The sequence below is a fragment of the Lithobates pipiens genome, unplaced genomic scaffold (genome assembly GCF_037356315.1).
Source record: "Lithobates pipiens isolate NorthernLeopardFrog02 unplaced genomic scaffold, aLitPip1_a1.2 Scaffold_13, whole genome shotgun sequence".
Lineage (NCBI taxonomy): Eukaryota > Metazoa > Chordata > Amphibia > Anura > Ranidae > Lithobates > Lithobates pipiens.
In genome coordinates, this window is record NW_027507718.1 from 215,983,429 (window position 1) to 216,011,327 (window position 27,899).

General features: G+C 40.9%; 1 protein-coding gene across 4 annotated transcripts in view; it reads left to right on the forward strand.

The window, feature by feature from the left end:
* Nucleotides 1-27,899, forward strand: part of PSD3 (pleckstrin and Sec7 domain containing 3) — an 857,533-nt gene that overhangs the window by 717,806 nt on the left and 111,828 nt on the right. For all 4 annotated transcript variants that reach the window (XM_077476201.1, XM_077476202.1, XM_077476203.1 and 1 more), the window contains one exon: nucleotides 24,541-24,611. In XM_077476201.1, the coding sequence (XP_077332327.1) occupies nucleotides 24,541-24,611 (71 nt within the window). The remainder of the gene's footprint in view (nucleotides 1-24,540; nucleotides 24,612-27,899) is intronic.

Here is a 27,899-nt window from a genome sequence, read left to right on the forward strand (position 1 = left end):
ACCTTAACGGACTACTGTACTTTCGTTCTGAATAGTAATTGTACTTTAATTGCAGCCCTAGCAATCCTGTGTTCTAAGGTTGCTGTATTTAGCTGTGTAGCTATATCCATTTCCAAAAGAGAACAAGTTGAATGGAGGCTCTAACTCCATAATTTTTTCTTTTCAGTTTGACTAGGGTTTCTTATCACTGTGCTATGCTGTTGGGTATTATACAGCTTCTATTCCTTTGACTTGATTCATACACGCTGTATTTTTTTCCCTCTTTTTACTGCGCAAATTTTATAAGTTTGTTCTTTCAAAGTGGCCACATAACTTTAGTCCAATTTCAGTATAATTAAAACTATTTATTTTTTAATTACCAAAATTATCTGTGGTTTATTATGCTATAATTGTACAAACAGCCAGATATATGTGTACAAGTTTGAATTTTAGTTCCTCCTTTCTTGCCAGTTTATAAAAAAATAAGTATGTAAGGTACACTATATTGGCAAAAGTATTGTGACGCCTGCCTTTACATGCACATGGTAAGGTGCAGCCCAAGAACAGGTAAATTAAAATGCAATGATAAATGCAGTGTTAAAAAAAGCAATCACATTCGCAACTGTGGACAGCGAGGTGAGGTTATGCACACATGGTGGGCTTGCCCAAGGCTGGTGGGGTTCTGGTCTAGGGTTTTTGGTTTGCTGCAGACACTCTTCCACCTAACGATCCGAAGGGACGCTAAGCTAGCTCTCCTACATTGCCCGGTACCTAGTTTGCGAGGCCCTCAACAGAAGCTGGCTACCTATTTATTTATAGCGGCCAAGCGGACCATTGCCCAAGCCTGGAAGTCCCAACGGGTAGATTTTCAAGGGGTTAAAACCCGCATGACTGCTATGTTACTTCAGGAACGTATGTCCAGTATTGTCCATAATTCTCATGCTAAATTTCTAAAAATCTGGGAGCCGTGGATCTCCTATGAGTTCCCCGCGCTCCAAGCTGCATGCCTGGGTTTGGTCTAACTCCTCTTGGCGAGGCGTCCACACCCGAACTTTCCCCCTACTTTCTTCCCCCTCTCTTCTCTCTACCTTTCCTTCTTTTGTTCCCTATCTCTCTTCACTCTTCTTTGTAATCTCTCCCATTGCTAACAAATACTGCTGCCCCCTGTGGAAGGGGGTAGTGGGAGAAGGGCTTACCCTCCGGAAACAACAAGGGACCAAGTTGTTTGGTACTAGAGCCAGTCTCGATACCATCCCCTACTCATTTTCCTTCCCTTTCTTGTGTTTATTATAAATATAATGTGATGGTTTGCCCTTTGGTTTCGTATTCATGCTTTGTAGCCCCTGTGAGGGCACTCAAGGAGCAGATTGTAGTCTCTTGTTTATTCCGGTTTATTCAAATTTTCAATAAACATATTGAAACAGAAAAGCAAAAAAAAAAAAAAAAAGAAAAAATAATCCAACAAGAGAGGGGAAGAGGACTTAAGGAACCTGCTTATTTGACCATCTGTTAATTCAGTGGTCCAGTCCTTAATGTGAACAAAGTGATTGCTCTGCAGATGGAGGGTTTGTCACCATTATCTTCCTTGAATTTCTTCAATTAATTGCTTAGGTTCAAGCTTCAACCCTTCTGGGAAGGCTGTCCACAAGGTTTAGGAGTGTATCTATGGGAATGTTTGCCCATTCTTCCCGAAGCGCATTTGTGAGGTCAGGCACTGATGTGGACTAGAAGACCTGGCTCGCAGGATCTGCTTTAATTCATCCCAAAGGTGTTCTATTGGTTTGAGGTCAGGACTCTCTGCAGTGCAGTCAAGTTCCTCCACCCCAAACTCACTCATCCATGTCTTTATGGACCGTGCTTTGTGCACTGGTCCAAATCATTTGGTAGAGGCAGGGTTATGGTGTGGGGTTGGTTTTCAGGGGTTGGGCTTGGCCCCTTAGTTCCAGTGAAGGGTACTGTTAAGGCTTCAGCATACCAAGACGTTTTGGACAATTATATGCTTGCAAATTTGTGAGAACAAAGGTCCATTAAGACATGGATGAGCGAGTTTGGGGTGGAGGACCTTGACTGGCATGCATAGAGTCCTGACCTCAACACGATAGAACACCTTTTGGGATGAATTAAAGCAGAGACTGCAAGCCAACATCAGTGCAACTCCATTCATCAATTGCATTCTGGCATCATCTTGTACGGTACAGGGCCAGCAGTCCTGCGTTGTTAGTGAGGGTGCGATAGGCCCATCAACAACCTGGAGAATCGAAGGGTGCAGGAGTGTGCCGGCTATCAGGGAAGCGAGGAGTAAGAAAATTGCATTTTATCGGTACCGGTTGACAAAAACGAACACAGCTATTCTTTGTGAAATACATGTGAAATAGAAGTCAAAATAAAAGTCTTTGCACGCCTTCATTAGGGATGGGCGAACAGTTCGGCCTGAGCATGAGTCCGGCCGAACATTGGCTGTTCGCCCATTCAAACACCAAAATTATTGGGGCGTTCGACTGATCTGACCGCTGAATATCCACAATGCACTGTGCCACCGCACAGTGCATTGGAATCCCTGGTTTGCTGAAGCAATGAAAGCTTTGCCCAATCAGGGCACAGAGCACTGTCAGAGCCATGATTGGAAGCTGTCTTAATGACTCTATCCAATCATGGCTCATTGCTCTTAGTCCCGCCTCATACTATAAAAGTAGTATTTCAGTGGGGGCAATTCTTAGTGTGATGTCGGCATGGAGAGAGATAGAACAGTGCTCTGTTCAGTGCTATTAGACAGTTTGCTATTCTGATTCTATTGTCAGTGTAGAATATCAGTTTAGTGTGAATCTAGTGATAGTGCAGTCAGGGTGAGTGTAGTGATCACCATTTATCTTTACATTAGTGTAAATCTAGTAGTTTAGTCATTGTGAGTGTAGTGAGAGACAATAAATTTTTACTTTAGTGCCACTTGTGTGTGAATCTAGTATTAGTTCAGTCAGTTTGAGACAGGGCTCAGTGCTGCAGCTTGTTGTGCCCCCATGTCTCCATACAGCTAGTGGCGATGATGCTCCACCAAGTCCTCCTCTGCTGAATTGTCCTATGAACCATGATTACCCCCTAAGCGTTCAAGGGGCTATTCAATGAGTCTGGCTAAAAGGTGCCATGCAGTGCTTCAGTTGGTGTGTCTAGGGGACAGGAACCACAATGGAGCAGAGATTCTTGCAGCTCTGCAGGGGCAGGCCCAGAGGTGGTTCATGCCATGTCAGCTGGAGGAATGGTGGTGTGCGATAATGGCACAAACCTCCTGTCCGCCCTTAGACAGGGAAAGTTGACACATGTGCCATGCCTGACCAATGTCCTCAATTTGGTGATTTCCTAAATAGGTATCCAAGGTTGGAAGATCTGCTAAAGCAGGCCAGAAGAGTCTGTAGCCATTTCAGGCAGTCAGCCAGTGCTCAGTTGGCTGAAATTCAGCAGGAATTCCACCTGCCTGCAAACCGTCTGATTTGTGATATACCCACAAGGTGGAACTCAACAGTGGCTTCACTTGCAGCAGAGGGCCATTATCACATACCAAGTGCTGGAGGCCAATGGCGAGAGGGCTTCCTTGCAGCTAAGTTCCGAACTCTCCTGAAGATGAGACAGGAGGAGTCTGGCACAAAGTAGCACAGGTCGCCTGTGAAGTTGCTTACAGAAAGCCCAGGAATGCTGCTGATGAGATGAACAGAGTCTGCAGGCAGGTGGCATTTGTGAGGTGAGACAGGTCTGTAAAGTCACTGAGATAATAGAGCAGTCAACACAAGCCAAGATCAGAACCAGGTTTAAGCAGAGTAGATGTAGTCAGGTGGAAGCCGGGTCAAACACATGAAGCAGGCAGAGGGTATCCATGAGACAAGCCGGGGGCACTGGAACTGGAGACAGGCAGAAAGGTCGTAAACAAGCCGGGTCAGAAACTAGGAACACAGGAGCAAGGAATCACAGGAACACAGGTGCAAGCTGAGATCAGTTAGCAACTTCAAGCACTGATGCACTTCCTTATAAAGGCCCATGTGATGTGCTGCTGGGGACGCTGGGTCCTAGAGCCCTTCTCCTGTTGTTGGTACCTTGATAGATGCTGGGTCCTAAAGACCTTCTCCTGCTGTCAGCGCCCTGACAGCCATCATAGAGTACCTGTGCGAGTATGGCACAGGCTCAGGCTTTTTTTTCCCACCCCAATGGCTGCCCATAAAGGATGCATGCATGCACTGTACTGTCACCATTTGAGGAGGCCACAAGTTTGGTAAACCATGACAATGCATGCATCAGTGACACAATCCCTGTTGTTTTCTTGCTGGAGCAGACTCTGCGTGGCAATATGGACAGGGCATAGAATAGACCACTGGCCAGAACTTGTCCAGTATGCAATTGAGCTGCTGGGCTGCCCTGCATCCAGTGTGCTTTCCAAATGGGCAATCAGTGCTGCTGGAGGTTTTGTTACTGAATAGAATGTGTCTGTCCACACACTCCGTGGACCGTCTGACATTTATCAAAATTAATCAGTCCTGGATTACCAGCAGCTATGAAGCCCCTGATGATGATGTCCCTGATTAAGTGTTTTTGGGATGTGGAATCTCTGCAGGACTTATAGGCTGCCTAGCGTTGTGGGTGTTGATTTCATCTGGAAGAATGTTTTTGGTGTAAGTTTCATGGGCACACTTAATACTCTAATTATAAAGACCAATTTTTCCACACCTGTTTGACAGGTGCATATCATTGCAATTTTTGACAGCAAGGCCAATTCTTGCTTTCATCAAGAGTACCTCTATAGGGTTACGTTGTGAAGGTACCACCGACACCCAAAGACAGATTTTTCCACACCTGTTTGACAGGTGCATATCATTGCAATTTTTGACAGCAAGGCCAATTCTTGCTTTCATCAAGAGTACCTCTATAGGGTTACGTTGTGAAGGTACCACCGACACCCAAAGACAGATTTTTCCACACCTGTTTGACAGGTACATATCATTTAAATTTTTTACAGCAAGGCCAATTCTTGCTTTCATCAAGAGTACCTCTATAAGTTTACGATGTGAATGGGCCACCAACACTCAAAAGCCAATTTTTCCGCACCTGTTACTTCTATCCAAAGTCTGTGGAAGACACACAAGAATTTATCCAAAAAATTTCTAATCTTGTTCTCCGTGCACTACAGTGTGGCCTTGTCATACAGACTTGCTCCGCAAGCCGTTGCTTACAAAATAAAGAAAACTTGCAGGGAAAATGTCATTTTTTTTTCTTTACAAATGCAGTTATTGCTGAATCCGCTTCTTTACACAGTACAGATGTGCCACTTTACAGGTAGACTAAAGGGACCCCCCAGGCACTATATTGAAATGCATTTTTAATTTTTATGCTTTCACTTTAAGCATCAATAAATCACTACTCATTTTAAAAATGAAGTTTTTTACAAAAAATTTTTTGATACACATCCCCCAGGGTAGTACTCGGACCCAATAACCATTTTATGCCCAATTAGTTGCATATAAGCCTTCAAAATGGGCAAACTGGCTGTGGGAAGGCGGTTCTCACCCAGGATTTGATGGCGCGTGGCCCTGTCCATCATCCCTTTGATGTGGTGAAGTTGTCTCCCTTAGCAGAAAACACCCCCAAAGCATAATGTTGCCACCTCCATGTTTGACTTTGGGGATGGAGTTCTTGGAATCATAGGCAGCATTCCTCCTCCAAACAAGGCAAGTTGCGCTGATGCCAAATAGCTTGATTTTGGTCTCATTTGACCACAACACTTTCACCCAGTTCTCCTCTCAATCATTCAGATGTTCGTTAGCAAGCTTCAGACAGGCCTGTACATGTGTTTTCTTGAGCAGGTGGATCTTGTGGGCGCTGCAAGATTTCATTCCTTTGTGGTGTAGTGTGTTACCAATTGTTTTCTTGGTTACTATAGTCCCAGCTGCCTTGAGATCATTGACGAGATTCTCCTGTGTAGTTCTGGGCTGATTACTCACCGTTCTCATGATCATTGAAACTCCACGAGGTGAGATCTTGCATGCAGCCCAGACTGAGGGAGATTGACAGTTATTTTATTTTTGTGTTTCTTCCATTTGCGAATAATCTCACCAACTGTTGTCACCCTCTCACCAAGCTGCTTTGCGATGCTCTTGTAGCCGATTCCAGCCTTGTGTAGGTCTAAATTCTTGTTCGGTGCATCCCAATTCACCATTTCTGGTCCGATTTTAGCCTAAAGTTTTGTCTGAATTCGGACCTGAAATGGATCAAAAGATGCATCCTGCGCAATTCACAATACTTATTTCACTCATTAACCACTTCAGCCCCAGAAGGATTTACCCCCTTAATGACCAGGCCATTTTTTGCGATACGGAACTGCGTTACTTTAACCGAAAATTGCGCAGGCGTGCACCGCTTTACCCAAATGAAATTGATGTCCTTTTTTTCCACAAATAGGGCTTTCTTTTGGTGGTATTTGCTCACCTCTGCGGTAAAATAAACAAAAAAAAATACCAACAATTTTGTTTTGCTATAACACTTTGCCAAAAAAAAAATGTATTCATCAATTTAGGTCAATATGTATTCTGCTACATCTTTTTGATAAGAAAATCCTATAAAATGAAGGATAAATTTATGGCATTTTTTTTTTTTTTACTGGGGCAGTTTTCAGGCACTTTAGCTCTGGAAATAGCCTCTGCTAAACACCTGTAAACCGCCTCCTATTCATTCCAGTGTGACTTTTCACACTTGGGCGATGTGCTTGCAGGATGTTCTGAAAAGTCCTGCAAGCAGAATCTTTGGAGGGGGTTGTGAGCGCTGTATTTAGCGCTCCCAAAATACCATTCCTTGTCAAAAGCAAGTGCTGCAAAACAGTTTTTAACCACTTTTTTGGCGTTAAAAGAATCCGCTAGCGGCGCAAATTCTTAAACCTAGCTAAAGCACTGCTAAAACAAGCAGCACTTTATCGCTAATAGCCAGCACTTTCAGTGTGAAAGGGGTCTTCTAGAGCCCAGAATACTCAACCTGCTACAGTGAGCCTCAGAAGCTCACCACCCAGCACAAAAAAGAAACAGTCTGTATACAGCATGAATCTTGGACACATATATCTCCCATCCTGGACACAATGCATAGTTTTCCCTTTTAATATATATATATATTTATATTTGGGAATTCCTCTCTAGGTAGGATTTTTAGGAACACCAGTATAGGATATGATTACAATAAGGCGGTATAGTGATCCTTCTGAAATAATCTAAAAACAATTTCAAAGGGGCTAACCAATGGCCGAATACATGCTGTTGAACTGATATGTCTACATATAAGTGCAAAAATACTATGTATGGCTGAAAACCAACTCTGCTTATATTACCTTAAGCATCCCTACAGTGATCACTGGGGACTGATACTGATACACTTGTCCAGATTGAGGCTTTTCCACTAGTCCAGGCTTGCATATTACAATAATGCAATTATTTCCATAGTGAAAAGCAATGCATCTAAAATTGCCCTGTTTACTATATTACATTTTTTTAAATGTCATTTTTTCCGAATGTATAAATTATAAAAAAAAAACAGGACAACGATTTGTATATAATTACAATACAGTAATACAAGCATTATGTTTAATTGCGCACCCAATCAGTTTGTGTAGATAAATGTAAGACATTGCTAATTTGAACAGCATAATTCTAGTGCTTTGATATTGTTGCTTAATGTGGAAGTTCACCCTAAAACTGAAATCTGTAAATCTACTGGCATCCACAATCTAACCTATCTAGCCCTGTAAAGAAGAAATCGCTATACATACGTTTTCTGAAGCTGCTTTGGTCTGGTCTCCAGTGGTGGAAGCTCTGTGCATGAGACAGCCGACAATGGCTGGGCAATGCCTGGGAAGTGACGTCACCCATAAAGTTACTATGGGGGCTTTCATTGTTGGCTGACTCCTCTGAACCCACCTCCACAAAGAGCTTAGCTCACTTCCTACACTATATATTCATAATTTTTCCTTCTAAGAATGACTGCATCTCTGTCATTTCTCTATGTCATTTGTAAGAGACTATACATCTTTTATTAGAGTCTCCACGGACTTTTAAACGTGCAGTATAGGCATATTGTGATGCTGATTGGCTTATGTGATAACACTCTATGTACAATTACCTTATGGACTACATGTGTTCTTTTGGCTTTTGATTATGCCATATGAGTTTGTTCACTGTTCTCACTTATGCACTAAGCACTTTTTATTGTATTTTGAATATTTTGAATATTGTAGACTATTTCACCATTGAATTTTCTACTCCAAGGTGACTCTTGGAGTTGTTATAATTTTCTTAGCGCTGCATTTTTAGTTTTTTTTATTCTATTCACAATCATATTGTTGATGCTGGCTGCTTATTTTCATATTTCTTGGACACTAGTAGCGCAACTTTTTCTTGCATATAATTGCTGCTAGCTTCCTACATCAGTTGGATTTTCTTTTGCACACAAATTTGTCTTTAACACAATCTCTTTTTATGGCAATGTAGTCAGTTTACTACTATTGCTAGCTTTTTTTGTACAGGTTGATCACAATTGTTACCGTTCGTAGTAAGAAATTCTAGAGATTCTAAAACGCAGACAATCAATCACACAAGGGCAATCACAGACTGAAACAGCCTACATTGGACCTTACAATAACTTTGCAAGACGGGATTAATGGATTTCTGACATGTAGCAACAGTTTGAATCACAACAATTAAAGAGAAGTCTTTGAGCTCCAGTCAAGAGACCATACTTGGGCCTGAAAGGAGCATCTTTGAAAAATGAGGTCATCAGTCACCTGCAAACAAATAAAAGCATGTTTTCAAGCCCATCCCCCACTAAACCCCCCCCCCTCCCTGAGACAATTGTCACATTATAATTTTCTCATAGAGTGAAAGGCAGCAGGAGGCTGAGCTGTGTATTTGAGGTACCTGTGTATACATAAACAGCCTGGAGCATTACACTTGCTTTTCAGTTACCATGATTAACATTATTGTATCATGCATGGGCCAGTAGCCTAAACCTGGAAGTCGATTCTGATCCTAGATCAGTGAGCAGACCTTGGCACCCCAGATGTTTTGGAACTACATTTCTCATGATGCTCATGCACTCTGCAGTGTAGTTGAACTTCATGGCAAATGTAGTCCCAAAACATCTGGGGTGCCAAGGTTCGCCATCACTGTCCTATATGATGCCTGACAAAATGCCAGCTAGCTGTTGAGTAAGAAAAATTAAGACTGACTTGTTAAGGGGGAGATAACTTATCTTTGTGTGATAAATACCTGCAAGTGTTACACTTAAAGTTATTGTAAACCCTTACCTTGTTAAACAACCCATTCAGGTTAAAATAAATGAAAATGAAAAAATAAATGCAAGATATAAAAACATTATATATACCCTCTTCCCCTCCTTATAAATGATCAGATATGCAGCTGAGAATAGAGGATAAGAGCTGAGGGAGGAGAAACAGCAGTACATCGATCTTCCCAGTGAATGGCTTTGCATGGGAGGGTCATGTCAGGACAAGTCTGATCATCGGAGAGCAGCAGGCTGAGTTTCCAGAAAAGCTAGAGAACTGACCACGCTGTGCTCTCCTGTTCAGTGTGGTCAGTTAGTAATAGGAAAGAAAAGGGACTGGCAGGAACACCAGGGATGTCACAGAAAGGAAGCAATACAGAGAGAACAGGATAATTTTTCATAACGATCCATGGTACAGCAGGCAGACATCAGGAATCCAAAATGTTGGGTTTACATATTCTTTAAAGCTGGACTAAAATAGATCTAAAGTATAAAATTAGCAATTGCAGTGTCTCTTCTATGATCAAATAAACCTCTAAACTCAAGAACAAAAAATGTAATATATTGCAGCTTACCGGTTCTTAGATGTGGTGCCGGCATCTGTTTTCCTTTTTCCAGACTTTCTTCTCTTTGATCTCCATCTGATGATTATGCGAGTAACACACTTTCTGAAATAGGATGAAAAAGCTCACTCACCGTGCTATATCTGTGTAGAAGTGGCATAAGAGAGAAGAGTGCAAAACCAGCAGAGACACACAGGAATTTGTGAAGCTTACACTCTAAGGTCCCTTGGATAATTACTTCTGCACATTTTAGAAAAAGTCAACTTGCCACTATGATTTTTGAATCATATTTTGCAGGTTTCCCCACATCCAATTCGCATGTCAGCCCAGCTCTCAATGGAGCTGGTTCACAGAGCTCTGGGACTGCTGCGGAGTGAATTGTACAGGAGTCTTGTGCATTGTCCAGTCCGTTTCAGATCCGAAATTCAGGCGAAAATTTAGACCGAAATCAGACCTGAAACAGTGAACGGGGACGCACCAGACCTCTGTTGTGAGCCGCTCTGCATGGCAGTGTGAACCCAGCCTCAGAGAAACTGAAGAGCATGGGCATGAAATAGATGAAGATAAGGAAAGAAAATCCCAACTCATAGCTGTTAAGGTACATTACAGTGTGCTGATGTGTCCTTAATAGGATCATATCATATTATGCTGAATGTATTCCCAAACACCATCTCCAGACTGCATTGCCATCAGACCCACAGACCATATACAAACATTGAAGCTATTCTCACAACAACACAAGACAGAGCACTCACTATCTTTTGACATATTTGCTTCTTTTGAGGGAATCCTTTCCAGCCATGCCACACTTCTTTTCCAAGTAGAAAGAGGAACTCTGTGCTGCATCGGATGAATTGGAGTGGGACAAAATCTTGATGTTTACTCATAAAATATTTCAAAGTGGTATTGATGCCTTTCTTTGTTACATACCATGGACCCCTCTATACTGAAAGAATATTGGAAATGCCTTTGGACTCCAGGCACAATTTTCCATATTTGGAGTATGTGCCCACTAATTATTCCCTTCTGGGAAAAAAATACTTTGGTTATGTCATAAGCTTGACGGCAATGATGTTTCTAATGTCCCTCAAATCACTGTACTCTGATACCTGGCTCTTTTAACCACTTGCTTACTGGGCACTTAAACCCCCCTCAGTCCCAGACCAATTTTCAGCTTTCAGCGCTGATGCACTTTGAATGACAATTGCGCGGTCATACAACACTGTACCCAAATGAAATTTTTATCATTTTTTTCCCACAAATAGAGCTTTCTTTTGGTGGTATTTAGTTACAGCTCGGAGTTTTATTTTTTGCTAAACAAACAAAAAAAGATGCAAAAAAATAAAAATAAATAAATCATGTTTTAATAGTTTGTTATAAAATTTTGCAAACGGGTCATTTTTCTCCTTCATTGAAGTGCGCTGATTAGGCGGCACTGATGGCTGCATTGGTGGGCACTGATGGGCTGCATTGGTGGGCACTGATGGGCTGCATTGGTGGGCACTGATGGGCTGCACTGGTGGGCACTGATAGGCATAGTTAAGGCGGCACTAATAGGCACAGATAAGGCGGCACCGATGGGCACAGATAAGGCGGCACTGATGGGCAAAGATGGGCACAGATAAGATGGCATGGATGGGTGGCACGGATAAGTGGCACGGATGGGTGGCACGGATGGGCACTGATAGGTACCACTGATAGATGGGACTGATGGGCACTGATAGGTGGCACTGATAGGTGGCTCTGATAGGTGGCACTGCTGGGCACTGATGGGCGGCACTGCTGGGCACTGATGGGCGGCACTGTTGGGCACTGATGGGCGGCACTGGGTCGCAGCACCTTTGAGGCAGATTGTGGGCACTGTGGGTGGCACTGTTGGTGGCACTGCTGGATGGCACTGTGGGTGGCATTGTGGGTGGCACTGTAGGTGGCACTGTGGGCACTATGGGCACTGATGGGGGGCACTGATGGGGGGCACTGATGGGGGGCACTTACTTTTATTCAGGATGGCACGTCGGTGGGCACTGGCAGGGGGCAGGTGGTCAGCTGTATTGCTGGCCGTGATCGGGACTGATGTCCCGATCACGGCCGCCGGTGATCGGCTTTTTTTTTCTCTCCTCGCGCTGTCAGCGCGAGGAGGAATAATAGCCGATTACCGGCTCCGTTCTATCACATGATCAGCTGTCATTGGCTGACAGCTGATCACGTGATAAGGGGTCGGGATCGACCCCTTGCACGGATCGGTGATCAGGCGAGTCTCACGGACTCGCCGATCACAGAGCGCGCCGCGCGCGCCCCTCAGGGGGCACGCAGGCCGCTCGTATCCGGGACGACGTCAATAGACGTCGTCCCGGAAATGTAGGTCCGCGCTAATGCCGTCATTTGGCAATAGCGCGGATCTGTAGTGGTTAAGCATATCAAAAAGAATTTCTGTGCTATTTGCTAACCTCAGCAAGGACTGTTATGCCTAGATTCTAGCGTAAACCCCATACCCCTCCTTTGTCTGAGTGAGCGTGTGGAATGGATTCTGCCATCTGGAACAAATGGTCTTTTGGGAAAGGGGTACTGAAGGGGCATTTAAAATTTACATGGACAGTGTCGAATTATTTTAGATACTACTCCAACTTTGCATCTTTTGTGTGAGGTGCCCAGTGAGCATACATTGGTCTCCTCCCTGATCCTGGCTTCGACTGTGGATTCCTTTCTCATGGCCCAATTTTTGAGTCTACAGCATGAATATACATATAAGTATGTTATGCACACTGTGTGTGTGTGTGTGTATATGTATATATATATATATATATATATATATATATATATATATATATATATATATATATATATATATACACACACACACACACACAATATTGTTGGTTTCTCTGAATTGTTTTTGTTTCTATAGTTTTACCTTCAGTTCACCACTGAATGTACATTGTTTCACTATGGTTCTGACTTTGTGATCATAACTGTAAGGTCTTGATTTCCTTTGCCAACTGTTACATGCTTTTTCTCTTTTACGTATAGAAAAATTTACCAATATTACTCCAAACATGTATGACAATATATGGTAACGTGATACTGAACAGAGAAGTGTTAATTACCATAATTCATTCACATCATATATATCATATCACTGTGTTTATTTTTTCAATCCTCTAATTGATATAGAAATACCTTTGGAAGGGGTTTCTATTACTCTGCTGATGAATGCTTTTTTACAGTATGAGTCTGTATCTGGCCAGATCTAATTGGTGCTGGAAGTGTGGGAGGGTAGTGTCATTTACCACTGTATATACACTCACATGTGTGACTGTATAGTAATGTGGGCTGCACAGATGGGGAAAAAAGAGGAAATGAAGAGCTTAGAAAATAACTATATAAGCATGCTCAGTAGAGCACACCAGCTGGTCTACACAATATCAGCCTGCAATGGGGACACAGATAAGATGGGAAGGACATCTGAAGGATGGATCAACCAGGATCAACCAGGTATGTTGCACGCTACACAAAACAAATGCTTTGGTTTATGCTTTGGTTTTGTGAGTATGCACACCCTCTGGGTTGATGACACTTTAAGGTTGAGAAATTTTTAAAACTCATTATTTAACCACTTCAGCCCGAAAGATTTGGCTGCTCAATGACCAGAGCATTTTTGAGATACGGTACTGTGTCGCTTTAACCACTTCAGCCCCGGACCAATTAACAGCCTAAGGACCAGAGGTCTTTTTACAATTCCGCACTGCACTGTTTTAACTGGTAATTGCGCGGTCATGCAAAGTTGTATCCAAACGAAATTTGCGTCCTTTTCTTCCCACAAATAGAGCTTTCTTTTGATGGTATTTGATTGCCTCTGCGATTTTTACTTTTTGCGATATAAATGGAAAAAGACCGAAAATTTCGAGGAAAAAAATATATTTTCTAATTTTTGTTATAAGAAAAATCGAATAAACTCAATTTTAGTCATACATTTAGGGCAAAATTTATTTAGCCACATGTCTTTAGTAAAAAAAATGTCAATAAGCGTATATTTATTGGTTTGCGCAAAAGTTATAGCGTCTACAAACTAGAGTACATTTTCTGGAATTTTCACAGCTTTTAATTTGACTGCCTATCTCATTTCTTGAGGTGCTAAAATGGCAGGGCAGTACAAACCCCCCCCAAAGGACCCCATTTTGGAAAGTAGACACCCCAAGGAAATTGCTGAGGGGCATGTTGAGCCCATTGAATTGTTTTTTTGTCCCAAGTGATTGAATAATGACACAAAAAAAAAGTTTACAAAAAGTTGTCACTAAATGATATATTGCTCACACATGCCATAGTTATATGTGGAATTGCACCCCAAAATATATTCTGCTGCTTCTCCTGAGTACGGGGATTCCACATATGTGGGACTTTTTGGGAGTCTAACCACGTACGGGACCCCGAAAACCAATCACTGCCTTCAGGATTTCTAAGGGTGCAAATTTTTGATTTCACTCCTCACTACCTATCACAGTTTCGAAGGCAATAAAATGCCAAAATAGTACAAACCCCCCCCAAATGACCCCATTTTGGAAAGTAGACACCCCAAGCTATTTACTGAGAGGCATGTTGAGTCCATGAAATATTTTATATTTTGCCACAAGTTGCAGGAATATTACAATTTTTTTTTTGTACAAAGTTGTCACTAAATGATATATTGCTCACACATGCTATGGACATAAGTGTAATTACACCCCAAAATAAATTCTGCTGCTTCTCCCGAGTATGGGGATACCACATGTGGGGGACTTTTTGGGAGTCTAGCCACATACGGGACCCCGAAAACCAAGCACTGCCTTCCAGATTTAAATATAAAACGCTACAAAAAAAACTGTTAGCGATCGCAGGGATCAGGCCTGACTCTGCGAACGCTGCAGTTATGTGTTTAGTGTTTTGTAAGTGACAGTGATCGATCGATACTGCACTTGGGTGGGCTGGGCGGAGGGGCAAAACGCAGGTGCCAGCAGGTATCTCGGCTGATCCCATTAACAATGCGTTTTTTTGGAACCCTAAACTGCTGGGGACGATAGTATAGATCTGATCAGATCAGATATTGATCTGTTCAGATTCTATACCACTACGGGAGGTGTATGCTTTGCGTGTGGGTGTTAGCGGTACTGGCACTAACCTAGGGCTGCCTGGGGCGACACAGACCCTGACCCTAAAACCTAATTGATATCACCCGCCGGGTGATCAGGGGGTTAATAAATGGTGGGTGCCCTGATGCTATAAAAAGCAAACTAACCAGAGTCACCCATAACACTTATACGGTGATCACTGGTGAAAGGGTTAACTAGGGGCAATCAGGGGGCAATATACGTGCTTGCCTTCCAGCGGGTGGGGGGTCAGATCGGACCCCCTCCCGCTGGATGCGGCGGTCCATTTCGCTTCAGGAGCGATGCGGGATGAGGGTCTGGCTGTTGGTTTCTGGCCATCCCCTCTCGATCGCTCCTGGCGAATGAGAAGCTTCCTCCCACTGTGTATAGTAAACACAGGCAGGGAAGAAGTGATGTCATTCTCCTCGGGGCGGTCTTTTTGACCGGACTACGAGGAGAAGAGTGAAAGTAAGTGCCTGTACATGCCATTGTGATGACGTACATTGGCATGCGGCGGTCCTTAAGTGGTTAACTGACAATTGCACGGTCGTGTCACAATGTACCCAAACAAAATTGATGTCCTTTTTTTCCCCCCACAAATAGAGCTTTGTTTTGAGCTATAAATAAAAAGCATCAATTTTGGAAAAAGCACAATATTTTGTACTTTTTGCTTTAATAAATCTCCCCAATTTTTTTTTTTTTTACAAAAAGCTATTTTTTTCTCAGTTTAGGCCGATGTGTATTCTTCTACATATTTTTTGGGGAAAAAAATCACAATAAGTGTATATTGATTAGTTTGCACAAATGTTAGAGCTTATACAAAATATAGGATAGATTTATGGCATTTTTATTATTATTATTTTTTTTACTAGTAATGGCTGCGATCTGCAATTTTTATCGTGACTGCAATGACATGGTGAACACATCGCACACTTTTGACACATTTTTGGGACGATTGACAATTATACAGTGATCAGTGCTATAAAAATGCACTGATTCCTGTATAAATGTCACTGGCAGGGAAGGGGATATTACTAGGGGACGATCAAGGGGTTAACTGTGTTCCCTGACTGTGTGTTCTAACTGTAGGGGGAGGGTACTGACTATAGGAGATGACAGATCGTTGTTCCTAGCTGTTAGGAACTCACAATCTGCATCTCCACAATCTACACACATGACCCTGTTCTGCCTCTCATGCCCACGATCGCTCGTGACCGGCGGTCATTGCGACCACTGGTCACAAGCATCGGCACCCCGCAGTGCAGTGGGCGCATACACCTGCTATCCCACTTAAAGGAGCCAACGTATAGCTACAACGGCTCTCGGGAATGTGCCGACCTGCCACAGTATAATGACGGTGGCTGATTGGCAAGTGGTTAATATAATACAAACAGGTGAAGTAGAAACAGTTTTTAATGCAAGCTGCCTATTTACAGTGTCCTGTATCTACTGTATATTTTCCATTGTCTTGCATTCAATTTTAATTCAAAATGAGTTTGGTATTTATGTCTGCCATGTTCATTTACATTGATTTGGCAGTATTTTTAAGCCTACTTTTGGTAGTTTTTGCAGCAGATTTAAATTCAAGAATTTTTACTACTTGGTGAACTTTCAAGTATGTAATATGTGATTTGTTAGTGCATGGCTTAGCCCTCCAAAATGAGCCGTACAATAAAATTGAAGGGATTAAAATACAGAATAAACTTGTCTACAAAAGATGTGTCTTCACACCATCAAGCTGCTTAATTGTGGTAATGATAACATCAAGTTTTGCTTTTTACTTTTGTAATTAATGTTTTTATTTACAACTTGGATATGCATGATGCAATTGACTCACACAGAAGTATAAAACAAGAATTTATGTCCTATTTTCCTCATATTGAAGTGGGTATTACAGTGTATTTTCCAGGAGGAAGGCTGATGATGGGCAGCATTTAAGTAATCAAAGATAAATGTTAATGAACATTTTAAAATTCTTCAAGTTGATCCATTTTACATCTCAGGGACTCCATTAAGCATTCCGTGCAATGGAATAGATTACATTTACATGCATTTCATTCTAAATCACTGCTTTGTAATTCGAGGGCATGATTATACTTTACCAGCTAATATTTTAAAGCAATATATTTGGAAATGGGCCCTGCATTGTAGTTAGTATTCATATTTGATGGCTTGATTTCAATCTGTTCCATCTTAACATTCCACAGCACTTCCTCTAGGGTTTCAAGTGTTTGCAGTCAATGCAAGATTTATTCTTGCATCATTTTCCATCATTCAGAAATGGTGTAAAAAGTGTCAGGAAAGGGATCATTCACAATTAAAACTATCTATGGTGTACATGCATTACTATCCAAAGAAATGCATTCATCTGTATGTTTGTAGTACAAAATAGATAGACCACATGCACCGTTCCCTTAAAAGTGAATACACACTACTATTTGCTTGTTCAAAAATAATAGGTATAATTTTATGGAGTAAACAAAAACAAACTAATGGATACTAAGAAGTTTTTGTAATATACTGTTCGAAAGAAACAGCAGGTACTGTAGAAAGGAGCAAAATAGTGTGATAGCCTTAGGTGTTGGGTAACTCTTCCCTAAAGCTCTTCCATGTTCTAAAAAGATGGTCCTCTTTATAGAGGCCAGTTTATAAGCAGTCCATGTTAATTTGGTCTGTTTATAAATTCTTCCTAGTCTGCCACTGTATATTGTAATAAATTCTTTAGAAATATCAAACTATCCAGCTGTTGTGGCATTGCAAAGTGCACACCTTTACATATTTGTGCATATGTGCCTTTCAACATGTGTATAAACTCGTGGGTTTACTTTCTAAAGTAGCTCAAGATTCATACAGCAAGACAACCCTAGGTGCCTACCCACATCCTTGCCTTATCTTCACAGCACCTGGGAATCCTTGAACTCCGTGTTCTGTTATGTAACTATCAACCACTTTGTCTATCCATCCCCTTCACTACCCAATAAGAAGAGGCAAGTGCAGAGGAGGATGCAGGCCAGATATCAGTCATAAAAGCTGTGTTCAATATTTGCATAATAAAGCACCTAGCCATGTAAAAACAGGTGCACTGAATTGAGAAGGCGTTAGAGAGCACACTTTATGGATTCAATGCACCTTAGAACGTAAGGTGAACTCACAAGTTAACTTTAAAGTGCTCTAGGAATAAAATCCAGGACCTTAAAATACATATTAAATCAGACACTTTCTTGAGGATCTGAAAGCTTAAACTCTAATGCCCGTGCACACGATCGGATTTTCCAACAACAAATGTTGGATGTGAACTTGTTGTCTGAAAGTCCGAACCGTGTGTATGCTCCATCGAACATTTGTTGTCGGACTTTCCACCAACAAATGTTGGCTAGCAGGTTCTCAAATTTTCCACCAACAAAACTTTGTTGTGGTATGTACACAAGTCCGACGCACAAAAGTTCACGCATGCTCGGAATGAAGCAGAAGGAGCTGCACTGGCTATTGAACTTCCTTTCATGTGTCTTGTACATCACCACGTTCCCACGTTTGTAATTGCTGGCCAACATTTGTGTGACAGTGTGTATGCAAGACCAGATGGAGCCAACATCCTTCGAACAAAAATCCAAATTTTTCTTGACGGAAAGTCCAATCGTGTGTATGGGGCCTAAGGGCTTTCAAATATGGAAACGTTAACACTTCATACAGTGTCAGAGGTGGCCTGTCTTTTACTGGCCCAACATTATGATGGGTGACCTTACTCCCAAAACTGTTAGGAATTTGAAATGTGTTTGAGCCCCTGTAGTTGACACCCGTGTCAAGATTATTTGTGTTGACACCCCATTCCCCAGCTCTTATAGGTATAAAAATTATAGTAATCATGCAATTAACCCCTTCCCGGCACCACCTTCCCACCCTTTAAGAGCTTCTAAATGTCACCAGGACAGTGGTCACATGATCAGAAATCTCCCAATTGCAAGTATGCATCAGGAGCTTTCTGGTCCACACCAGTGGCTGTGCTGGGAACACACAGGGCGGGTACTCTCAGCACAGAAATGTGTTTACATAGGGCCACATATATGCGGCCTCTCAGAATTAAAGCCGCCTGCCAAGGGATCCCAAGATGAAAATGAGGAAGATTTTCTTTATCTGAAAGTATGATATATAATCATGTACAAATATGACAATATGTGGACAACAAACTGGCAACTGTGACAACATTCAGACTACAAAAGGCAATTGCGTCAATATGTGGGCAACAAGCAGGCAATTGTGAAAATTTACAAGCCAAAAATTCCTCAATTTCATCACCAACAAAAACCCTTTTCCCCAGCTATAATCCACCTCTTCCCTACCTGGCAAAGTGGGAGAGTTCCTACCAAGTTTTCCCTCAAACTGTCTCATATGGCACATCAGAGCCAAGGAGAAGCTTTTCTTGGCTCCCTGCTGCCACTGTATCTGATGTTATTATTATGATTCAGGGTAGCTAAAGGAGCAATTCTGAAATTGCTAGGATGTCAAGGTGGCAGTGACTACTTTTACAAAACAGAATGTTCTTAACATTTCCCCATTTGTTTACAATATGTGATTGCTAAATGATGTTTCTATTATTGGGCATTGTATTTTTTCAAAATATAAGTAGTTAAAGCTGATCTCCAGGCATGTTCCAAAATGATCCCCTAAACATTGCTCTCACTGTGTAAAGCACACTAACAGCATTAGATTCAGTTTTTTTTCTTTTGCCCTGTTTCTGTGACGAGAAACTATTTTTATTACTCCATGTTATGGCCACACTAGCCTTGTAAATTTTTTGCAAGTGCATCTGTTGGGAGGAGAGATCAAAAGTTGCCCTATATTAGTTCATTTTCAGGTAAGGAGATGGAGAGGTACTGACTTCAGCAGATTATTCTGCAGTCAAAAAATCAGACATCAGCTACCACATTGTTTGGGATTTCAGTTTAGCAGAGATGGTAAAATACTGCTTCTCACAAAAAGATAGGAGCTCATTGGCTTTATGACAAGATTAACGGGTATTTTTTCTGTATTTGTAGCATTTTTAGAAGGATAAAGCATAGGGAAATGTGCATGTATTGCAAATATGTCATGCATACGTGTTTTTTTTTTTTTTTTTGCCCAAACCATAGTCCTTTTTCTTCCCTTAAGTACCTATAATGAGACAAACTTGTAAATGTGGAACAATTTAGGGTTATAAAAAGAATATCTATTGGGTAGATGTTCCTATATATTATTGGGGTAAGCAGAACTTTACAAAGCCGCTTGGAAGCTTCAATAATGTTAAACTAAGCCTTTAAATACATACAAAATTGGGAACATAGTTTTCCACAACTGTTTCTGTAGCAGGGCTATCCCAACACAGGAAATCGCAGTTTGCTATTTACTTGGTTCTCTTGAGCATCTTCTACACTATTTGAAATAGTCAGATATTCCAATACCATCCACTGTGCTGCAGTTTGTTCCTGGTCTACAAACCAAATCACTGTATCTGTTATGTCATTCCAAGCATCCTTCACTGTCTGTTCTTTTATTACCTGGAGTAGGTAAACAGTGTTCCAGTCTTTTCCTGGTAAATTTTTAGCATGAATTCATAATTTCAGGGATTTTATTGACCAAAGGACATCACACACAATGCTTGTCCTCAATGGTAAAAATCACTATAATATAACAATTGTAGTCATAGGTAGTGCCTGAATCTAAAGATCATGTAGGTATATATAAATTGCATCTAGGTTAAGGCCGGCGTGTTTAATGGAATATATCCAATTTTCAGGGGCGTATGCATGATAGCTCTACAAAGAAATGTAAGTATGTCAAAGTAGACCAGTAGACCAAAATTGAAAAGAAATGGTAATGAATAAAGGCAAGGTAAGGTTAACCATCCCTTCAAGACTCCTATATCTGCTTAGTGTGGAGCACACACCAAAAGAGCCTAGGCCATTGAATGTGCCTGGCCTAGAAGTTGTGCTGACAGGGTCCGATGGAGGCACAGGGAGTATGTGTGTAAGTGTGCACCAAAGTGTCTGGAACAATGGGACAAGTGGGCTCCATTCTGTGTATCAATAAAAAAATATAAATGCCAAAAAAGTGAAAAATATATATATATGCGTCCTGTCAACAAAAAGGGGGCCCAAACCAGATGGTAAATGCAACTAATGTGTGAGGCAGCAAAAATCCCTAGGGAATAGTGAGACCCCGGGATCCAAAACCACATATAAAATAAGTGTGGTACTAATGGTGATGGTTAGCTACTACTGCTGACATGAGAATAGAAGCCAGGAATCTGGAGTGCAAATTGCACAGGATGTGTACTAGCCAGATGACTAGCTGTCAATGAAGAAAAAGTATTTAAATGCTCCCAGCGTCTCGCAGGCATGACATACAGGGTGGACGCCAGAGTCAGGACGGACAACCGCTCACTGTACCCCAGATGTTGGACTTAACCTAGATGCAATTCATATATACCTACATGATCTGTGCATTCAGGCACTACCTTTGACTACAATTGTTATAGTGATTTTTACCATTGAGAACATCGTATTTGTACATTTTGCTTATGGTTTTCAACATGTAACTGACTTTGTTACATGCTTTGTAATATTACAGTATGTGTCTTTATATGCATGTACTTTTTGTGTCTATTCCATCATGGCTAACAAATAAATACTAATATATGCTTTTACATTGACTCCTTCGATCAGCCACAATAAATAAATACTAATATATGCTTTTACATTGATTCCTTCGAACAGCCACAATATATATATCTCATTCAAAGTCCCAACCTATTCCTTATGTACCTGATTAGGGGTGGAGATGCGTGTTATCATGCGTCTCACTTAAAATCCTAAAAAAAAACTTGTTATCAAAGACAAGAGATACTTATAGCCAAGTGTGGGCTCTCACATGACCATGACACTCCCCCCCCCCCCCCCCCCGTGTGTACCCGACCTCGAATACACCCAAACAGGAAACGTTACCTCATTAGCATGAGATGTCATGCACGGGCTCAGCTTGTTCACATGACCATACCTCATTTCCCTTGGGTGTACTCGGCTTCAAATACACCCATAAAGGGAACTTCCTCTCATCAAAACGGAAGACAATCCTGACCATGACTGTGTTGCATTACCAATAGAAAATATACCCTGACAGGTCTATCAATCATAATTATTATTCTACTAAACCACATGAGGTAATTAAAATAGAATAAATACAGCATTCAATTTGTGACAAAAATAAATGAGAACCACTACCCCCTATCACTCACAATCCTCTTTTCCCCCCAGGCCTTGAGGAGTATCAGGCATTCTCTTGGTGGCTCTCTCATGGCTACCCACGGGTTCAAAACTTTCTTTCCTCCTGCTCCTGTCTTTCTTGGGAGGCCATCCTAGAAACACATGACACACCGGCTAGAGAACATTATCGCTTCCTTCAATTGAAACACTGGATTACTGCCTTGTGCCACACGTCCACTTACCCGTTTCAATAGACCTTTTTTAAACATGCATGTCATCATGCTCCTGGGTCCCTGGCCTCATTTCGGCTATCTATGCATCTTTAAATGGACATTCCTCATCAGCTCCCCTCTCTTATATGGCCCAATGGGACTGGGACCTCCAGTCCCCCACAGACCTAGAAGACTAGAGTAAGGTCTGGAAAATGGTGGCCAAACGCTCATTTAACACAAACATCCTGGAAGCAGCATATAAGGTCCTATTCCGATGGTACTGGGTCCTGGCCCGCACAGCTCATGCTTTCCTGGGAAATACTGATAGATGTTTCTGCAACTGTGGACAGTGGGGGAATGCCGTACATGCCTGGTGGTCCTACCCAAGACTGGTGGGGTTCTGGTCTAGATTTTTTGGCTTTCTCCAGACCCTTTTCCATCTAATGGTATGTAGGGATGCTAAGTTGGCCCTATTACATTGTCCAATACATGGTTTATTTGCGCCACAGCAGAAGCTGGCCACTTACCTCTTTATAGAGGCTAAATGGACTATAGCTCAAGCCTGGAAGACCCAACGCATATCTTTTCAAGGAGTGAGGACATGTATGACTGCTATGTTGCTTCAGGAATGAATGTCCAGTATTGTGAATGACTCGCATGCCAAATTTCTCATAGTTTGGGAATCATGGATCTCTTATGAGTTCCCAACACTCCAAGTGTCCTATTTGGGCCTTGTCTTATTCCCTTCTGTGGGGCTCCTGAGTCTGAGTTCTCCCCTTCCCTTTCCCCCTTCTCCTATCTATGACCCTCTCTCTCTGCCTTTTCGCTCTTCTCGCTTTCTTTCTGGTTTCTCACTATCGTGGTTCCTTCCATTGCCTCATACAGAGGGGGGTTGCTGTAGAAGAGCCCCCCTTCGGCAACGATTTTGGGGGTATGACATTTTATGCAGTATTCATTTTTTTATACTATCCCCTATTTTCGCTATGTCATAGGATAATTGTGAACAATATTGATCATTGGTCATTTTTACACATTTCTAGCCCCTGCTCAATCTTGTTTATGAATCTCTTGTTTATCCAAAAATTCAATAAATATATTGAAACAGAAAATGAGAAAAATGAACATAAAATTTTAATAAAATAAAAATGAAAAAAAATGAAAAAAAAAAGATTTTTTTAAATAATTAAAAGAAAAATGAAAATAATGAAAATAAAAATAGAATACAAGTAAAAATAAAATTAAAATGAAAATAGAAAGTGAAAATTAAAATAAAATTGACAACAATAAAAACCAGTTAACATGCACTAAATCACCAGTTCAATAAAAAACAATTGAGGTCCAGCTCTGTGTTCAACCCCTTAGGATTCATTGTATTGAGCAAATAAATCCATTTGGTTTAATTTTGTGAAATAGCTTTAGTGAGATTTAGATAGAGGGAGTAGTACCCTACCTATACCACAAAACTTCAAACATGTGATGTCTTGATTGTGAACCACTCTATAATGCCTGGATAGGCTATGCTTAACAAACCCTTTTTTTATATTGTTGACATGTTCGCGTATGTTTTACCAAATTTAACACACACCTGCTCCCCATCCACCTGAGCCTTGTAACACTAAGGAGTCACATGACATCGGGGAGCTAATTGGGGCCAATTTAGACATTTTCACTTAGGGGTGTACTCACTTTTGTTGCCAGCGGTTTAGACATGAATGGCTGTGTGTTGCGTTATTTTGAGAGGACAGCAAATTTAGTTATACAAGCTGTACACTCACTACTTTACACTGTAGCATTGTAATGTTTTCAGTGTTGTCACAAAGATATAATAAAATATTTACAAAAATGTGAGGGGTGTACTCACTTTTGTGAGATACTGTATTTGTATATATATATCTCACATGTAACTAGCAGTGTAAAATATAAAATATTCTCCATATAGTCCCAATGCAATTTTTTTTATTGTTTCAACATTTATTTTTTATTTATTTTTATCAAAATGCATTTTAAATAATATATTGTGCTATTTAGAATCGTTTTTGAAACCATGTTTGATATGATGCAATAACAAAAAAATCAACTGAGGCAGTGAGGACTTATATTTATGTTTTTTTTTGTTGTTTTTTCTTACTTGCAGCTCCTAGGGGAAAACGAGGATGGAAAACATTTTATGCCATTTTAAAGGGAACTGTTCTTTACTTGCAAAAGGTAAGACCTTAAAAAATCTATAACGTATGCCTCAGGTAAGACTTTAAACAATATTGTATATGAAATACTATCCTAAGATTTATAGCCATTTGAAAAAAGTTATAGAACTACCAGAGAACAGTTTTGTTTTTTTGTATAGGATCCTTTCAGAATAAATAGCAATTTATTCAGTATATAGTGTTAATGCACAACAATTTACATAATAACATGGCTACAGTTTAAGACAAGAGACTATACAGTGGGGAACATATTTACAGTATTTGATCGCCTGCAGATTTTGTTTTTCCACTTACAAAGATATGAAGGGTCTATAATTTTTATCATAGGTGTATTTTAAATGATAGCGACAGAATATCAACCACAAATCCACAAAAAAACACATGAAGCAAATGTTATAAATTAAGTTGCAATTTACTGAGTAAAATAAGTATGTGACCCCCTACCAACCAACAATAATTCTGGCTCCCATAGACTAGCCACAGCATGTGGTACAAAGATTAGTCCTGTCAATTTAAGAAGGTGCTCCCCCTCCTCAAGAAGGCACATGTACAGCCCTGTCTGAAGTTTGCCAATGAACATTTAAATGATTCAGAGAAGGATTGGGAGAAAGTGCTTTGGTCAGATGAGACCAAAATTGAGCTCTTTGGCATTGACTCGACTCGCCGTATTTGGAGGAACAAAAATGCTGGCTATGACCCTAAGAATATCATCCCTACAGTCAAGCACAGAGGTGGAAACATTATGCTTTGGGGTTATTTCTCTGTTAAAGGTACAGGCTAACTTTGCTGTATCGAGGGGCCAATGGACGGGGGCCATGTATTGTAAAATCTTAGATGAGAACCTTCTTTACTCAGCCAGAACACCGAAGATAGGTCATAGATGGGTTTTCTAGCATGACAATGACCCAAAACATACCGCCAAGGCAAACAAAGGAGTGGCTCACATTAAGGTCATGAAGTAGCCTAGCCAATCTCCAGAACCCAGTCCTATAGAAAATTTATGGAGGGAGCTGAAACTTTGAGTTGCCAATAGACAGCCAAGAAACCTTAAGGATTTAGTGGACCACAATCCCTCCTGAGATGTGTGCAAACCTGGTAAACAGCTACAAGAAACATCTTACCTCTGTGCTTGCCAACCAAGGGGTTCTCCATCAAGTACTAAATCATGTTATGCTTGGCGATAAAAAATCCTTTTTTTTTTTTTTTTTACTCACTGAACTGCAGCTCAATTTAGAACATTTGTATCACGTTTTTTCTGGATTTTTGGTTGTTATTCTGTCTCTATCATTTAACCACTTCAGCCTCGGACCAATAAATACCTTAAGGACCAGAGGTGTTTTTGCAATTTCGCACTGCGCTGCTTTAACTGGTAATTGCGCGGTCATGCAATATTGCACCCAAACGAAATTTGCGTCCTTTTCTTCCCACAAATAGAGCTTTCTTTTGATGGTATTTGATTGCCTCTGCGATTTTTATTTTTTGCGATATAAATGGAAAAAGAGCGAAAATTTTGAAAAAAAATGATATTTTCTTCTTTTTGTTATAAGAAAAATCGAATAAACTAAATTTTAGTCATACATTGAGGGCAAAATTTATTCAGCCACATGTCTTTAGTAAAAAAAATGTCAATAAGCGTATATTTTTTGGTTTGCGCAAAAGTTATAGCGTCTACAAACTAGAGTACATTTTCTGGAATTTACACAGCTTTTAATTTATGACTGCCTATCTCATTTCTTGAGGTGCTAAAATGGCAGGGCAGTACAAACCCCCCCCAAATGACCCCATTTTGGAAAGTAGACACCCCAAGGAAACTGCTGATGGGTATGTTGAGCCCATTGAATATTTATTTTTTTTGTCCTAAGGGATTGAATAATGACAAAAAAAAAAAAAAAGTACAAAAAGTTGTCACTAAATGATATATTGCTCACACATGCCATGGTTATATGTGGAATTGCACCCCAAAATATATTCCGCTACTTCTCCCGAGTACGGGGATACCACATGTGTGGGACTTTTTGGGAGTATAGTCGCGCACGGCATCCCGAAAACCAATCACCACCTTCAGGATTTCTAAGGGTGCAAATTTTTGATTTTACCCCTCACTACCTATCACAGTTTCGAAGGCCATAAAAAGCCAAAATAGCACAAAACCCCCCAAAATGACCCCATTTTGGAAAGTAGACACCCCAAGCTATTTACTGAGAGGCATGTTGAGTCCATGGAATATTTTATATTTTGCCACAAGTTGCGGGAATATTACAAACTTTTTTTTTTTTGCACAAAGTTGTCACTAAATGATATATTGCTCACACATGCTATGGGCATATGTGAAATGACACCCCAAAATACATTCTGCTGCTTCTCCTGAGTACAGGGATACCACATGTGTGGGACTTTTTGGGAGCCTAGCCGCGTACGGGACCCCGAAATCCAAGCACCGCCTTCAGGATTTCTAAGGGCATAATTTTTTTATTTTACTCCTCACTACCTATCACTACCTATCACAGTTTTGACGGCCATAAAATGCCAAGATGGCACAAACCCCCCCAAATGACCCCATTTTGGAAAGTAGACACCCCAAGGAAACTGCTGATGGGTATGTTGAGCCCATTGAATATTTATTTTTTTTGTCCTAAGGGATTGAATAATGACTAAAAAAAAAAAAAAAAAAAAATGTACAAAAAGTTGTCACTAAATGATATATTGCTCACACATGCCATGGTTATATGTGGAATTGCACCCCAAAATATATTCCGCTACTTCTCCCGAGTACGGGGATACCACATGTGTGGGACTTTTTGGGAGTATAGTCGCGCACGGCATCCCGAAAACCAATCACCACCTTCAGGATTTCTAAGGGTGCAAATTTTTGATTTTACCCCTCACTACCTATCACAGTTTCGAAGGCCATAAAAAGCCAAAATAGCACAAAACCCCCCAAAATGACCCCATTTTGGAAAGTAGACACCCCAAGCTATTTACTGAGAGGCATGTTGAGTCCATGGAATATTTTATATTTTGCCACAAGTTGCGGGAATATTACAAACTTTTTTTTTTTTGCACAAAGTTGTCACTAAATGATATATTGCTCACACATGCTATGGGCATATGTGAAATGACACCCCAAAATACATTCTGCTGCTTCTCCTGAGTACAGGGATACCACATGTGTGGGACTTTTTGGGAGCCTAGCCGCGTACGGGACCCCGAAATCCAAGCACCGCCTTCAGGATTTCTAAGGGCATAATTTTTTTATTTTACTCCTCACTACCTATCACTACCTATCACA